The 15,439-nt window shown below is 40.3% G+C and overlaps 1 protein-coding gene across 1 annotated transcript; it reads left to right on the plus strand.

Annotated features, from left to right (window-relative positions):
* Positions 1-91: 91 nt before the first annotated feature.
* Positions 92-11,406, plus strand: HMMR (hyaluronan mediated motility receptor). Its single transcript, XM_066560208.1, has 18 exons — positions 92-146; positions 609-707; positions 1,287-1,363; positions 1,899-1,979; positions 2,676-2,864; positions 3,101-3,187; positions 3,465-3,565; positions 4,628-4,702; positions 4,836-5,014; positions 5,782-5,930; positions 6,224-6,438; positions 7,046-7,162; positions 7,963-8,121; positions 9,266-9,418; positions 9,528-9,627; positions 9,876-10,052; positions 10,551-10,713; positions 11,336-11,406. Exons 1-18 carry the CDS (start codon positions 92-94, stop codon positions 11,353-11,355), a joined length of 2,196 nt encoding a protein of 731 aa, XP_066416305.1. The 3' UTR covers positions 11,356-11,406.
* Positions 11,407-15,439: the final 4,033 nt, after the last annotated feature.

A 15,439-nucleotide genomic window follows, 5' to 3' on the forward strand; every position in this document is an offset into this window, starting at 1 on the left:
CGGGCGGGGCGGCGGCAGCTGATTGGCTGCTCGGCGCGCGCCGCGGCCGTTGGCCCCTTTGAATGCCGGGCCGCGGGGTCTCAGCGCCGTCATGGCCTCCGCGCGCGCGCCGCTCAGCCGCCCCCTGCACCGCGATGGCAGCACTGGTACGTGAGGGGAGGGCACGGCGGGAGCGGGGAGCCCTTCGGCGGGGACAGAGGGCCGGGACCGGCCTCAGGGCATCCTTTCCTGCGTGCAGCAGCCCAGAACGCGGTGCCTCAGAGCTGTCTGAGTTCTCACAGGGGTCCCCTTCTAAGGCAGAAGGTGCCGACTTCGTGCCTAGCCCCGGCATGCCGAATACAGCCGTGAACGGGTATAATGTCCGTAGTAACTAAAGCGGTGCCAAGCCTTGCTGGCCTCTGGCTCTGTAGTACAGCGCTGTAAGAGGAGCATGCAGAGCTTGTCATGGCTGAGGCACTGCTAGCCAGAGCGTTTGCTGATGTACGAGTCTCTCACAGTGAGATTTTGGCTGTTGATTAACCCTAGATATGTTATCAGTCTCATCGAAGCTAAAAAACCCTGTCGTTTGCCTTCATTGTTCTCTGCTGTTCTGAAAATCTCGTTTTTAGCGCGTACTCCCCTGCAAGGATCCCGTAACACTAAGCCATCAGGTGGAGTGGGAAGTTTGCTGTCCTCTGAAGCATGCCAAGGGGTTAGGAAACAGAGGAGTAAGTAAAAATTGCACAGAACACAACGATAAGATATCTTGAGATGCTGCAATTGTTAGTGCTGTTACTGCTCTGCTGCTCAGAAATTGGTTTCTGTTGCAGAGACTCACTGCCTGCCTTCCAGCTCAAAGGAGCAGCTGTAAAAACATCTATTGAAATCTTCCAAAAAGAGCTTTATATGGGACTTCTGCTAATTAGGGGGGGGCTCTGGAGGTCTAATAAACTACTTATTAACCTAGGGTTGAGATATTTTCATGCCTATTTAATATCTAAAGCATTCCTCAGTTCAAAACTGACATTGTGGATCTGGATCATGGCAGGGAATCTTGGCAGAAGTGGAAATATCAAAGCTATCACCTGGTAGTCTCTTAACTTGGTCAAGTACCCAGATGAGCAATATTGAACTCACTGATTGCAATAAAATAGTAGCTGGTATTGAGTTGGGAAGTTGATAGTCTAACAAACAGGTGGAATGTTGTCTTTTGTACACAATTAACCTCGTGTAGTTTTGTTGCATTTGCCTCACTGTGTATATGCACACCCTTTTCCTTCATCATTCCCTTCTACTTCCTTCTGCAGGTGAGACCAATCTGAGCAGTGAGAAGAGTGCACCCACCCCAGTAACTGCAAGGAGACTCACATCTCTTGGATCAACAGTAAGACTCTGCTGTGGTGTCTGTAGCTGTTACATCCCAGCTAAATCTCTGAGTGCTTAAACAATGCAGCCTCTTCATAAAACTGTCATTAATCTACCCAAGTGAACTGTGGAACATATTGTTTTATCTGTGCTCCTTAAGACCTAAGCAGGAAAAATAAAATTGCTGCATCCTTGGGACTAGAGAGCAGCTTGTTATTTTTGGTGTACACTCTTGTTCTTTTCCTCTTGCTCACCATGTAAGTATGGTGTCACTCCTTTTTAAGGAGATGGTGTTCCTGCTCTCAGGGGCTGGGCAAGGCAGAGTGTAAACCTGGTGGTGAAAGGAACAGGGTACTGCATGTGCAGGTTCTGAATGTCCTATGCAGGCATATGGATTTCAAGATTAATAGCTTAACAGGCTGAGAAATGATAGCCCTGACGTGCTAATTATTCATGACTATTGATGATGTAGGATGAAATTCTGCAAATTCTTGTATTTAATTGTGTTCAGCTACTATGAAGTTAGAGATTTCTAACACATCTCTCTTCCAAAGCCGGCTAATGGGATTGTGAAGACTAAAAAAGATCTTCTCCTTATGAAAGAGAAAAAGAAACAGAAGGCACTGGAGAAGGAGGTATGAATCAATTGTGTGAGTGAAATCCTGTCATGTCTCCTCCCCCTTACAATAATAAAAAATACCAGCTGATAGAATTGGCCTGTTTTGCATCAGACAATGCACAAGTAGTTTACAAAGAGCTCTGTGCAAAATAAAGATTATCAGATATTATGGGTGTACAAAGCTCATGGAATTGCTTTAATTCTGCTGATTGTGAATTACTATTCTGTCACTCTTCTCAAAAGCAGAACAAGGTCCTCTGTTGGCTACCCCAAAAAAGTTCTGTTTTATTGAGCAATCCCTAGCTGAAATGTTTTGCTCACTAATTGTCATACTTTAATGCTGAACAGGCACTCTGAACTGTATCAGTAGACTTCAGTGTGGTAATTGGTGCCTTGTGTCTCAAATGTCACATTCTGCCTTTTTGTCTCTCACAGCCAAAAAGGAAAGTTGGCTTCTGTTGCCCATTAAAGCTAAGACAATTCTAATTTTAACATTTTGTACTGGCTTGGAAGCATAAACTAAGATTAAATGTTCCCATTGTATGGTGTGTAATAATGGAGAATTGTGGTAATTGTGTTACTTCCTTCCTGTGAATGAGAGTTGCAGATACATATTCTCAATGAAAGTAAACACAGTTTGGATACCTGTGCCTGTGGTTTACTTGGCTAAACTAATGATAGTAGGAAATAAAGAAAATACCTCATGTTTTAGATTCGTGCATTAGTGAGAGAACGTGGAGAGCAGGACAAAAAACTTCGTGCTCTGGATGAAGATCTTGTAAAGATGGAAGCAAAGCTGAGTGCTGCAGTTCAGGAGAAAACCTCTCTCTCAGCAAATGTTGCATGCCTGAAGAAACAGCTGCTGGAGTTAACAAGAAGCAATGAGTTACTTAAGTCAAAGGTATTCAGACAAATAAGTGCATCTTTGCTTTGCCTTTGCTGTTATTGAGCTTCCTGTGCAAGAGGAAGCTTTACTTGGTGATCAGCAGGTGTTTTGATGTAAGCCTGTCTGGTTTGGGATCCTGTGCCCTCCTGTCTAAACACAGAGCGGGAGGGGAACACTTGCAAAGGGTTATGTGAACAGCAATTTGTACAAAGGCATTACACTGAGTGGTTTTATCTTCTTTTTCTAACAAGCTGTCCGAAGATGGTGTGCAGAAGAAAATGAGCAGCTTGTGCATGGAGTTGATGAAGCTCAGAAACATGAGGGATGCCAAGGAAAAGGTATGACCATTTGTACAGGACTGTAATTCTGAGCTGCTCAGGAATAAAGCCAGTGATCCTCAGCTGAGCTTGAAGCTCTTGGTGGCTGTTGTTGTTTAACAAGTGGCTGATATCTTTACAAAGGGATACTTGGCATCACATTTAGCATAGTAGCTGGTTGCTACCATTAAACAGGAGTGATGATTAAATTTTATTTCACTGCTGTTTCCCACAATATCTTTATTTACTAAATGTCATTTTAATGTTAATATGGTGTATTTTGTTTGGTTTTTTTCAGAGTGCATTGGCAAAGCAGGAAAACATGGAAATGAAGCTGCAGGAAGTGCAAAGGAATCTAGAGCATTCAAAAGGAAAAGTAGCACAGTTACAAGAAAAATTGTAAGTACTACAAGGGGTATTAGATGATATGATATGATATGATAGGACTTGGTTGTGTTTCCATGACTATCCTTTGTAGTAACCAAAATTAAGGCTGTCTCCGTACTGAGAAGGAGCAGACATTAGCAGTGTTTGGAATAAATACAGTGGAATGAAATTCAAACAACTGCTGTGGTTTGGTAAATTTACCATTAGAAACATTGTTTCTCTAGTGTATCTAGCCATTTTTCAAAATACCAACTGTATCATGTCAAGCCTTTGTCTTCCAGTGTGATATGGGTGGGGAGGAAAGACACATCATCAGGAAAGAATTGTTGTTCAGATGTGAGGAGGACATTTGTATGGATGGGATATTTCTGGCCTTTAGACTACTAAGTCAGCAATAAGCAAGATTAGAAAAGCATTTAGAGCAGGAGCTGAAATCCTAATTCAGCAGGCATTTGGCTTGGATTTGATGAGCACATTCATGTTCTCCAGAGAAGTGCACTGAAGAGCTATTGCGGTGCCTTCAGAGCTGCTTTGGTGCAGACACGTGCTCTGAAGAAAGGCAACTGCAGAATCTCTTGGTTTCAGCAGCTCTAGGTAGATCGTGCTGAGATACAACCCACTCTTTCTATTCTGCCCAAAAAATGTTGTGTGCTGCACAGGAACAGTGCACTAACATGCAGCCTTTTGCTGAGGATGGTGACCTGGGATGAACTTCCAAGCCATGTTCAGTGTCAGGTTGGCACAACTGGCACTGCAGCACAAACTTGGCTGTGAAAATACACCAAGGGAATAATGCAGGTAGTGCAGGTCACAAAGGGAAGAGATGCTGATTTGCTAAAGCTGCATTATGTTAATGCATTATTATGTTTGTGGTGTATTGCTTGTGGCAAAATGTGGCTTACCATCTTTACTACAATGAGAAGACTATCTGGAACAGGGATGAAAAAGGGTAGAATCACCTCTTAGAGCCAATATCAGTTTTTCAGCCAAACTGGGAGAGGAAAAGTATGTCTTACTACTTAACTCTGGAGTTTTTTTTTAAATACATCTGTCATAAAAGCTGTCTGGTTTTAGGTCTGCTACTGAGAGAGAGAAAGTTGAAGAAAAGTCTGACATTGAAAAACTCTTGGAATATATTACAGAGCTCAGGTAACAACAAATTGTTTTCAGGAAGGCAGTTTTCCTCTTGAAAACCAACAGTCCTAAACATTTTCCTTTGTGTTGATGTGTAAGCTTACAAACAAAATTTAGTGGTAACGAGTGCTTGAATTTTCTTCTACAGTAGTGTTGCAGAAACAGCAGAGAAATACAAACTAGAAGTTGCCCAGATGGAGGAGACACTGAGTAAGAAAGACCAAGATATTGAGATCCTGAGGAATACCCTCAAAGCAAAAGAGGAAGAGTCATGTAAACTGATGAGAGAACTTAATGAGAGGTGTCAATTGCTTCAAAAAGAGAAAGGTGATTGTTAGTTCTTGTACACTGTTCCATATGTGGGATTGCTCACATGTGTTAAAGCACCTCAAATAGGTGTTTTCTGAAATGTCTGTTTAGACTGGTTTGTTCTAAATGAGAAGTCAAGTCTCTGAGCTCCAACTAGAAACACCAAGGCATGTTTTTAACAGCAGGAAAATCACATCTGACATCTTTTAAGTCTGAATTGGTGTGTCCATGGAGGGTGACTTAGGTGCATAATATACAGTGAAAATTGTAGGAGTGGCTTTAATCTGGAAGGTGAACACTAAGAAGATCTTGTTCCTTACTCTTCACTGAGAAGCAGTATAATATTGTGTGAATTCACTGCTAGCAGCTTGTTCACAGATTCACTGAGGTGTTGGGAATGTGGCAAGGATCCTTCTTCACCTCCTTACTCCTTCCCTCCCAACTCTAGCAACTCTGCAATCTGAGACATGTACTCACTTTCTGTACCAGCTGCCTTCTGTGTGCTAGCTTGTGGAAGAAGCTTTGGCGAACTCATGGAGTTGCTTTTCCCTGCTCTTCTGGTGGAGGCTAATTGCTTGGTCCAAACACTCCTGCTGTTAAAATGATTGTTAAATGGTTACCCTGAGCCAATTTTGAGGAGGTCCCAGATGGGTAATAGGTATGGATTTGTTTCCCTAACTAGGCAAGGGAAAAACAAAGATAGAATGCAAGTATTATGATTAATATGTTGTAGCTATTTGAAGATAGAACAAATTCCCTTTTCTATTGACCATTTTTCTATGCAGAGAAGGAGTCAGCTGAGGCCAAAGGACAGTTCCTGAGTATGAATGCTGAAATAGAAGACCTGAAAAAAAAAATTGATTTGGTGGAACAAGAACACCAGAAACTGCTTCAGAAACATGAGGAGGTCATCTCTCAGCTGCAGCAAGAGAAGGTAAATACAGGCTATGAATTAGTCTAAAAATAGATTGTAATCCCAAGGACTGGCACTAAAAATTGTTGTTTGCACATGAGATGTGCATTCCACAGATTAGGTTATAATTAATATGGCCAAGTGGGTACTGTGGCCTGCAGAAGCTTGTGTGATCTAATAGGTCTAAGAACCATTCCTGGTGGGATGGGGCTTTTGGTTCTTCACATACATTTGCAACTTAAACACTGCAAATTAACTCTGAACTACCCAGGAAGTACTGGTAGTTTTAAAATCTGTGGTATTCTGGCATGCAGGAGTCATCTGCATCAATGCAGCAGAAGTTACTAGAGTTTGAAGATGAAGTAACAAGTGAGAGACATCTGCTGGAACAAGAGCTGAATGGTACCATGAAGGAGCTGAATAAATTGCATGCAAAGGAAAAGAAAGCTGAAAAGTTGGTCAAGCGACTGGAACAAGAAATCAAATCTCAAGGTCTTGAACTGACACAGATGGAAGAAGAGTTGAAAGGGTTTGTGAAAGAAACTTTCTGATTCAAGCTTTGAAAGGAAAAATGTTAAATTAGTAGTGTAAGAAGAGCTTCTGAGCCCAATTCTGGTTTTAGAGACCTGAGCAGATATCAAGTTATTTCTTGCTGATTGTTGATTACCGATACTAATGAGATCTAATCACTAGCACTAGTAACTTGAGTCAGTATCAATAGTAATTTGAGTCAGTTTTACCTTGTTGTAATTTAAAACAAAAAAGCCAGTTAGGATTTGCTTGAAAGGCTGGTATTGTAGTGCTCTGACTTTGCTGTGCTGGATAAGATATGTGCATGTTGTACTGGCTATTTCTGTCCTGGAGAAGGCTATGACAAAAATGTTTTTGAGCCAGTTGTTTCTTGTTTAAGTTTATTAGGTCTTCAGTCTATTCTATAGCTCCCTTGGAAAGTAAGAGGAGGGGGAAATCCTTAGCAATACCTGTTATGAAGAATGTGCTTTAGTATGTGAGAAGTTACTGGCTTGTCACAATTAATTTATTGCTGCTGCTTGAAGCTTGCTGTAACTGATAGCAGCATTTGGGGATGTGTTCACACGTGCTTCTCTCCAGAGTGCAATGCTGAATTTTTATTGCAGGAAGAATGCAGAGTTGGAACAAATCAAGGCAGTGCATAGCAGTGCAGTATTGAAAATCCAAGAAGAGCACAGCAATACACTGCAGGAACTTGGCAAGATTACTGCTGACTTTGAAAGGTATTTAAGTTTTATTAATGTATAAGACAAGCATTATGTCTAAGATGACAATAAAATGTACTGTTCATTTATGTGCCACATGTAAGTGTTGGCATGGCATTTGAGCAGAGGATTTTGTGATGGTGTTTGGTGGCATTAAGAATTTATTTCTTGTACTAGGCTAGTATAGTGACACAGTATTGCTATCTAGTTCAAGAAGTTGGATATTTCTTCTTCCAAATTGTAACCACTTGGAGGAGTTCAGTGGTCTTGAATCACAAAGAGATTTGTAACTAGTGATGGTGTTCTTGGCATTGAAATATCTTGCAAAAAGACATATATAGACTCAAAACTTGCACTGAATTGAAAGTAGTTTCCTACAGTTACTGCAATTCTTTTACCTTAAAATATTCAGGTATAGAAAGTATATAAAAAGTGATACTGTTATTACTAGGTATGTATTACCCATGAGGAATCCTGTGGGATATTTGCCAATGCCAACTACGGACAGTAGGTGCTTTACTGTTTAAAATAAGTTTCAGAGAGATTAGGTCCTTCGTGTTTTAAAAGACCTACAAAATATAGCAATATCTGTATCACAGAGTTTGTCAGAGTGTTACTGCTTATGGCTTTAGGGAGCTGTGTTGTGGTTTCTTTCTTACCTTTGGATTTATCAGTGCCTGTACACTGCCATATCTTCAGGTTATAAAATCTTTGATACATGCTAGCACAAGCTTGTATTGCTCTTGTAAGGTGTGAACATTTCCATCTGTATTTTGCCTGAAGTAACAAGGTCTTCCTCATTTGTACTGTGATACCAGCTACAAGAAAACATCAGCTGAAGAAATTTGCAGTTTAAAACTGGAGAATTCCTCTCTGCGAGAAGAAGTTGCCAGCCTGAAAAAAGCAGGCCAAGAGAATCTGCAGTTGCTTCAAGAAGCAGAATACACTAAAAACAAAGCAAATGAAGAGTATGCAAGGTACTACACAGACTTATTCTTAAGCTAAAATGCAAACTGAGGCTTGCCTTTCTAACTAGAACCTCATGTGATGCTCTTAAAGGTCAGATCAGTATTTTCTGTAAACTGAGGTTTCTTGCTTTTCCCAGTGCAGAAGGTTGAAAATACTGATAGACAAAATTCCTTAAGTTTATATGCATTAGGAAACTGGTCTGTCCAATCAGTTATTTTGACTCTTGTTTATTCATAGAACATAGAGGAAAAGGAAAATACTTAAATGAAATATGTAGGAATATTGTCTGTTCCAGAAATATCATTTACAGGGGCTGTTCTGCAAATGAGATCCCCAGGGGTGACAAGCCAATACTTAATGCACAGCTCACTCTCTGCCACTCCAGTCTGAATGATGTCACCTCAAATTCTGCTCACAAGCACATGCCAATTCATCATCCATGAGATGCTGCACTGTGATGATATAAACTGAGGTCCTTTCTCTGCCTAATATGAGGCATCACAGTGCAGCTGATGAGAAACAACACCCAAGTAGTTGTGCTAGGCTGGTAGCTGAGGATATGGTTCTGACTGTCCAACAGCAATTTAATGATCCCTGTTCTCTATGGTTCTGTGCTGTTAAGATGCTGCCCTTTGTTTCCTCCCACCGGCTTAATGTCTCTAGTTTTCATTAGAGCTGGTGAAAGAAAAACTGAAGAGCTGTTTCCTGGCTGAGGTGGCAGGGAAGGGATGAAGCAAACAGCTGGGGCTGAAGAGGGGTCAGTGCTTTTAGGTGTAGGGTTTTTCAAGTCTTGCATACATCCACACTGAACAGTCTTGATAAGTTCCTGCATGAGGAAATCTCTCCATGAAAAGCTTAACTACTAAACCATCCCTGCTAAAAACTGTTGGCTTGAACAACCTTAAATGAGCAACATGATCTTTGCTTCAAAAGGACTGCTTGCATCCTTATAGGAAAAGGTAAAAATGTTGTTCATCTCAAACTTAATTGCCTTCTGTACTTCTGTTTTCTTTGTGGCACTTTTTATGCAAACCTTTATTTCAGTTCTACTGATAGCTTTTTAACCATGGTTACTTGTGGGTTTTAGATTTGGTGTAGTGGAAAAAAAGTAAAAATCCAAGGCTCATTAAGAAATTATGCTATCTTCCTCAGGATGCTTTTAGAAGTCCAGACCAAGCTTGCACTAAAAGAAGCAGAAACAGAGAGAACAAAAGAGTCTTGCCTTGCACAAATGACTAAACTTCAGGAAAAACTTGAGGAGCAAACTCAAGATCTGAAAAGAGAACTTGAAGCAGAAAGATCAAGGTGACTTTCTCAAACTTAAACTGCATGTGATGGCACAGCCAAGTTTTGTTGGGAAGAAGTGCTTAGAGCTAACCAAGAACATAACAAAACTCTGCTTCTTGCATTTTAGGAAAACCGTAAGTGAAGATGTGACCTCTAGCTTAAAGCAAGAGATCCAGACCTGGCGTAAACTGTATGAAGATTTACATAACAAAGTTAAGCCTTTTCAGGTGTGTTGTGAAGTAGCTGTTTGTTAGTATTTGTTGACAGAAGACTTTTAAACTTGGCTCAAGTTCTAGTCTTGGCAAGTCAATATGCTGCTTCCCATTCAAAGGCATTTATTCTTCAGTGGTTTCTGAAGTTCCTATCCAATGAGCCAGCTATTCCCTTTCCCAAACTAATCTTCCTTGGTAGATTTCAGTTCAGTAAAAAGTTATGCTTAGTTGAAAGGTTTTTAAGGTGTTCAAATGTATTTCAGCAACAACTAGATGCTTTTGAAGCAGAGAAGAATGCTCTCCTAGAGGAGCATGGGGCAGCCCAAGAACAACTGAATAAACTGAGTGATGCATATGCTAAACTACTTGGCCACCAGAACATGAAGCAAAAAATCAAGCATGTTATGAAGCTGAAGGAAGACAATGTCCACCTGAAGCAGGTTTGTGGAATGAAAAATTAGAAATCTGCATGTTACTCATGTGCTTGATGCCTTTGTTAATTACTCTAAATATTTATAGACTAGTCCTTCAAGCTACTTATTTCTTAGTTTTTAAATTCCCTGCATGAAACAGATTACAATAAACCCCCAGACTCCAGAAATGCCAAGAGTTTTATTTTTGACTGAATTTACAACATACAGAGGGATCAGCTGTACAAATAAGTACCTTTACTCTTAGCTTGGTTGGCTTTTCTTACCTTTTTTTGGGGTCCTAGACTTAATCAACTATCTGCTGAAAGTTTCAGACTGCCATACTGCTTGTTGGTGTTACACAGTACCTGTACATGCAGGTTTCTCTACACACCTGCATGTTTGGGTTGTGTTTTAATGCCACCAATAATTGTCTATATGTTTAGCATTAGGCAAAATGGCTCCCTCAGTAAATGATGCAGAATCTTCTCCTGTTCTTCATCTAACATGCAAGTCTTGTTTGACTAGGATGTGTCCAAGCTGCGTGCATTGCTGGCCAAGGAGAAGCAGACCAACAGGCAGCTTCAGGAGCAGCTGTGTGCAGTACAGGGCATCAAGCGCTTTGATCCTTCCAAAGCTTTCCAGCATGATAGCAAGGAAAATATTCCTCCAAAAACACCTTTAAAAGAAGGTGAGTGTGAGATTGATGTAGCCTTTGTCCCTCTTAAGCTTAACCAAGGAAGGCATGAGTGTCTTGCATAGTCTGCTGCCCCTGAGGGAGGTGAATGGCATCTCTTGTTCACAGCAGATGTTGGAGGCTGCCATCAATGGGGCTCCCAGGGTGCTTTCCAGCCCAGATCCCTACAGCCTGGCAGGAATAGGTGCTGTGCCCGGTCAGACTGCAGAACCATTTTCCTTCTGCCACCAACTCACATGTTCTTGCTGGTGAGGTGACAGGAAGTGTCTCCTGCACAGGTGATGGGGTACAAGTGGCTCAGCCAGACCCCTTTGCACCCTGGTTCTTTAGCTGCTACCTGGCAGGACCTTACACCACTGAAGGTGTCAAGGTAAGGTGCAAAAGGTCTGCAGGTAAAGGTGGAGTGGAGGAACAGATGGAGAGAACATGGGAGAACACCAAGGGGAGCAGAGTAGGGGAGAGAGTTTCATTATAGTGTCTGTTCCAGGGTCTGAAATCCTGGCTTGCCTGTGAGGTTCAGAGTGGGGCCTTCTGCCCCCCAGGAGACAAGAAATGACTTCATGTGGTGGGAGCAATAAGTGAAAAACTGAAACTTATTAACACTTTTCCATTGCAGGTAATAAAAACAAAATTTGAAGTCTTCTTGGCACCAAGAAAATAAATCACCCATAAATTTGTGTGCTCCAGGAGACTTCAACAGACTGCTTCTTCAAGGTGAACTTGGATGCTGTACATAATGCAAATCAGTAGGAGCTCTAGAGAAATGATGTAAAATTATATATTTTTAGAAAAACTATGTTTTACTGAGAAGGAACAGGTGACAGCATGTTCTTGACTCCTGTTAACATCCTTACAGGCATGAACTCTGGAAAGTGTTCCCTGTTGCACATTTTGGATATGCTGAGGCTGCTTAGTTAGGTTTTGAACAGGGAATTTTAAGCATTGCAGATTAAGATGACAAATGAAATCAAATTTCATGTGAGTTTTTTGATTTTTGTTTTTAATTTTTTTTTTGCATTTATCTAGTGTATACAATTCTATGTTAAATTAATTTTGCTGTTTATAGCTGCTTTGGTACCAATGGCAGCAATTCTGCCAAGGGACCTTTTTACTTCTGTGGCCTACACACTATAGAACTGAGTAGAAATGGCACTATACACTTAATTTTGATATTTTACAGGATCTATTTTCAGGATATGTGAATTTAAATCCTGGGGCTAGGTGTTGCAGCTGTTGATCTTCAGAAGAGCATTTTCAGGTCCAAGTCAAATTGACTCCATTTATCTAAAAGTTTGTGTCCTGTGACTAAGAGTGTTTTAAGAGCAATGCTTGTCCTCTGGACTCTTCAACTGCCATGAAATCTTTGTAGCCAGCTGCTGTAGTGATCAGTGCCATGGTGACAGGGAATAACAACAGAACTTCTCTCACTTGGGTGGGAGGACATCACAGAACTCACATGCATTGTACAGACTGGAACTTTGACAATGGGGAAAGAATCTGTTAAACTTCATTTAAAATTAGGAACACTTTGGTGCAATAAAATTTTGAAATTCAAGAATTTGTCCATTTCCTTTGCAAACCAGGTATAGAACCCAAAATTACATTACAGTGGGATGCATCTAATGTTCTTTTTTTCTAGTCTTGTCTTCAAAACAAAGCCCAATGTCAGTCTTGCCTCAAAAATGACGTATTCTCTAGTCTTAGGGAAATTATTTAGCTGAACTGTACTATACATAGAACCTGCAATTCTCTTATTTCTCTTCATACAAAAGCAAATACTGAATTCAAGTCCAAGGTGGACCTGTGTTTTTGTTATTGAGTGTCTGTGCAGCTCCCTTACACAGAGGTGCAGTACCCAAAGCTTAGCTGGTAGAATTTATTTGCATTTATGCTGACATCATGAGCTTACACAGATGTCATAATTCCTAGGAAATTATATACAAAAAATGCACATTAAGTCCAAGGAAAGAAGTTGCTAGATGTTTTCTCATAATGTCATCTTTGTGTATTTGCTGGATTACTTGATCCTTTGAAGATTGAGGATGAGGATTAGTTTCAGTGATTTAATTAAGAGAGCACTTGGTATTCAGCCTGAAGTGTTGGGAGATTTTGATCAAGTTGCTAGAAGTATTTTATACTGGAGGTCTCTCCTTGTGGAGAAAAAACTAAAGGTTTTCTTGTCTGAAGGGTGTAAATGGAGTAAAAAAATTGTAGAGGAAACAGGCATTTGTCTGAATATTAATGGAAGGTTCCACCAAACTCAAAAACTCAAAACATAAAAAAGGAGACACTGATTTAAGGTACTTTTTTTTGACTGAAGGTACAAATGTGCCAAGGGAAGCCAAGAATGGCAGGTGTCACAGGACTGGGCTTTTAGGGATCGTGCATTCTTGTTTGGTACAGCTGCCATGAACAGGCTTATACTGACAGAAAAAAAGACAAACTCCAGCAAATAATTCTGCTAGCATTACAGCAAGGGTGATCCTTGAGCTTTAAAACATTGATAAATCATAGATAGAGGAGAGTGGGGAGAGAAGCTAAGAGTGGAAGTCAAGGGGAAGTTGAGGGCTTTTAGTCACCTTCAGCCTAGGAGGCTTTTTTGCTTTCCTGCACTGTTAAATGAAGTATTAAAAACTGAAACCTTGACATTGGTAGCTCAACTGACATTAGCATTCACTTCAGGAATCCATTACTTTCATGTTGTGGAAGATTTTCTTTTAATTGAAAAATCCATGACTTAATGTAAATCTCTGATCATTTGTCTTGCTGTATTGTAGTAAAGCTGGGCTGTGCTCAGTTGAAATGTAACATGAAGAGCTCCTGGAATTGTCAACCTGCCTGACCTAATTAGAGCCCTCCTCCTGTTTGCCATAAAACACGAACTGTATAACACTCAGTGCCATGCTTTGAGTGCATCTTGTGCACACAATGGCTGTGCTTGCTCATGCTGCCTGTTATGAGGTAAAAATTTAAGCTCATACTGAGCTGCTTAAATGGTACCTCTGGGACCAGACCAAAAGCTTAACAGGAATCAGAGCCACACGTGATGCAGGGCTTGGATGTGTGTTTTGGTTCCAAAGGTCAGCAGAGCCAGTGCTGCTCTCAGTCCATGTGCTCTCTGCAGGCACAGCAGACAAAGGGACAAGTGCACAGTTGAGCTGCAATGGTTTCCCAGGCTGCTAATTCCCTGTGTGCTTTGGCAGTGCCTGCAATGCTGCTGGAAATGGAGCAGGTAAGGCTCTGCAGATTTGCTACCACACTTTGGTTACAAAATCAAGGGAAAAACAAATGGGAAGGAGAGAGGGAGACTTAATTATGCTGTAGTCTCTGTGAATTACAGCCTGAAATGTTAATGTAATGAGTGGTCCATTTAATCACCCAGGGATGAATAATGCTTAAGTGACTGTGATCTAGACAACAATACAATTCTTACTGTAAAATCACTGTGTTTCACAAAGTAGATGTAACAATAATAAAGATTTAGAAAGTATAGGCAGAAAACTACAGAACTTGAGGTAAATATTTGAGGAAAAAGTAGATTCTATTATATAATGAAGATACAAAAGCTGCATATAATTTAACTTAATCTAATGACAAAGATGGTAAGATTTTTTAAGGCTGATTGATGATTGTAGCTTGAGATTTCAGTGTTCATGCTTTTGCTATTTTTCTCTTGCTCTGAGCCCAGAAGACAATTGTTATTTCTCTGTCATGGTTTTGGTTAAAATGCACAGGGAGCTCTTCCAAGCTGTGCTGGGGGGAGATGGTGTGATATCAGGTGTGGTGGGAGTTCTTGCCTCCATGCTACTAAACAGTTTGGTATTTCTTTGTAGTTCCTTCTTGATTTCAAGTTATGAGTTACTGATATTCTGATATTTTGAAATAGAATTCTAAGGTTAATGGAAAGGAATTAAATGTCAATAGTTTGTTACAGGGGGAAAGAGGGCATCTGTATTCCATGAAGGCAGAAACTGGCTGAAGTGGTTTAATTTTTTTAGGTATATACAGATTTTTGTCCTTTAAACATTAGTTATTTTTCATAAAGGTAATTTACAATATTCTGTAAGATTCTAGTATGATTCTATTAAATTTTGGTAGACTTTTCTGGTTTTCTTCCTTGAGTACTACCAAACAAAACTGTTTTAATTAAGTCAAGTTGAAATAAAACCATTGGCATAGATACAAGTGTGAAGTAGCTACAGTAAGTTCTGGCCGATAATTTTTATGCATCTACTGATCTTCAGTTCTCTTACTAAAAAAACATCTTGCTACGCCCAGTCTTTGCCTGTGTGGGTCAGAAATGGTACAGTAATACTTTGTATACAGTATCCTGTTACCTGCAAAACTTTGTATTGAAAAAGAAATCAAATCTGTCACCTTGGAAGCATACATTCAGGATCAGTACTGTAAGCTGGGATTGCTCTCTCAAAAACAACCCCCCCTTCTCTGTGGGACTTACCAGTTGCTTTTATATCAAACTTTGAATAAAGGCAATTGAAAATGCTCCTTTTTCTACACTCTAAAACGAGGAATTTACTAATTTATAGTGAATATGTAAATTCACTATAAATGACTGAGCTATATCTACAATCATATGGTATTTTGGTTTAATTCTGAAGTTTGTTTTTTACAAATGAGGACTTCCAATAGAAAGTTCACAGTTTCAATAGGGGAAGTGTGGTGAGATGTTCAAACGCAGCACCAGACGTGCTCGGTGCAG

Source organism: Molothrus aeneus, chromosome 15 (assembly GCF_037042795.1).
Source record: "Molothrus aeneus isolate 106 chromosome 15, BPBGC_Maene_1.0, whole genome shotgun sequence".
In the NCBI taxonomy this organism is placed as follows: Eukaryota; Metazoa; Chordata; class Aves; order Passeriformes; family Icteridae; genus Molothrus; species Molothrus aeneus.

What these genes read in the sequence shown, in the direction of transcription:
- HMMR (XM_066560208.1), top strand. Translation starts at nt 92, where the DNA reads ATGGCCTCCGCGCGCGCGCCGCTCAGCCGCCCCCTGCACCGCGATGGC. An exon ending in TGAGGGATGCCAAGGAAAAG is followed by an intron (nt 3,188 to 3,464) that starts GTATGACCATTT and finishes GGTTTTTTTCAG; the next exon opens with AGTGCATTGGCAAAGCAGGA. An exon ending in ATTGCTTCAAAAAGAGAAAG is followed by an intron (nt 5,015 to 5,781) that starts GTGATTGTTAGT and finishes TTTTCTATGCAG; the next exon opens with AGAAGGAGTCAGCTGAGGCC.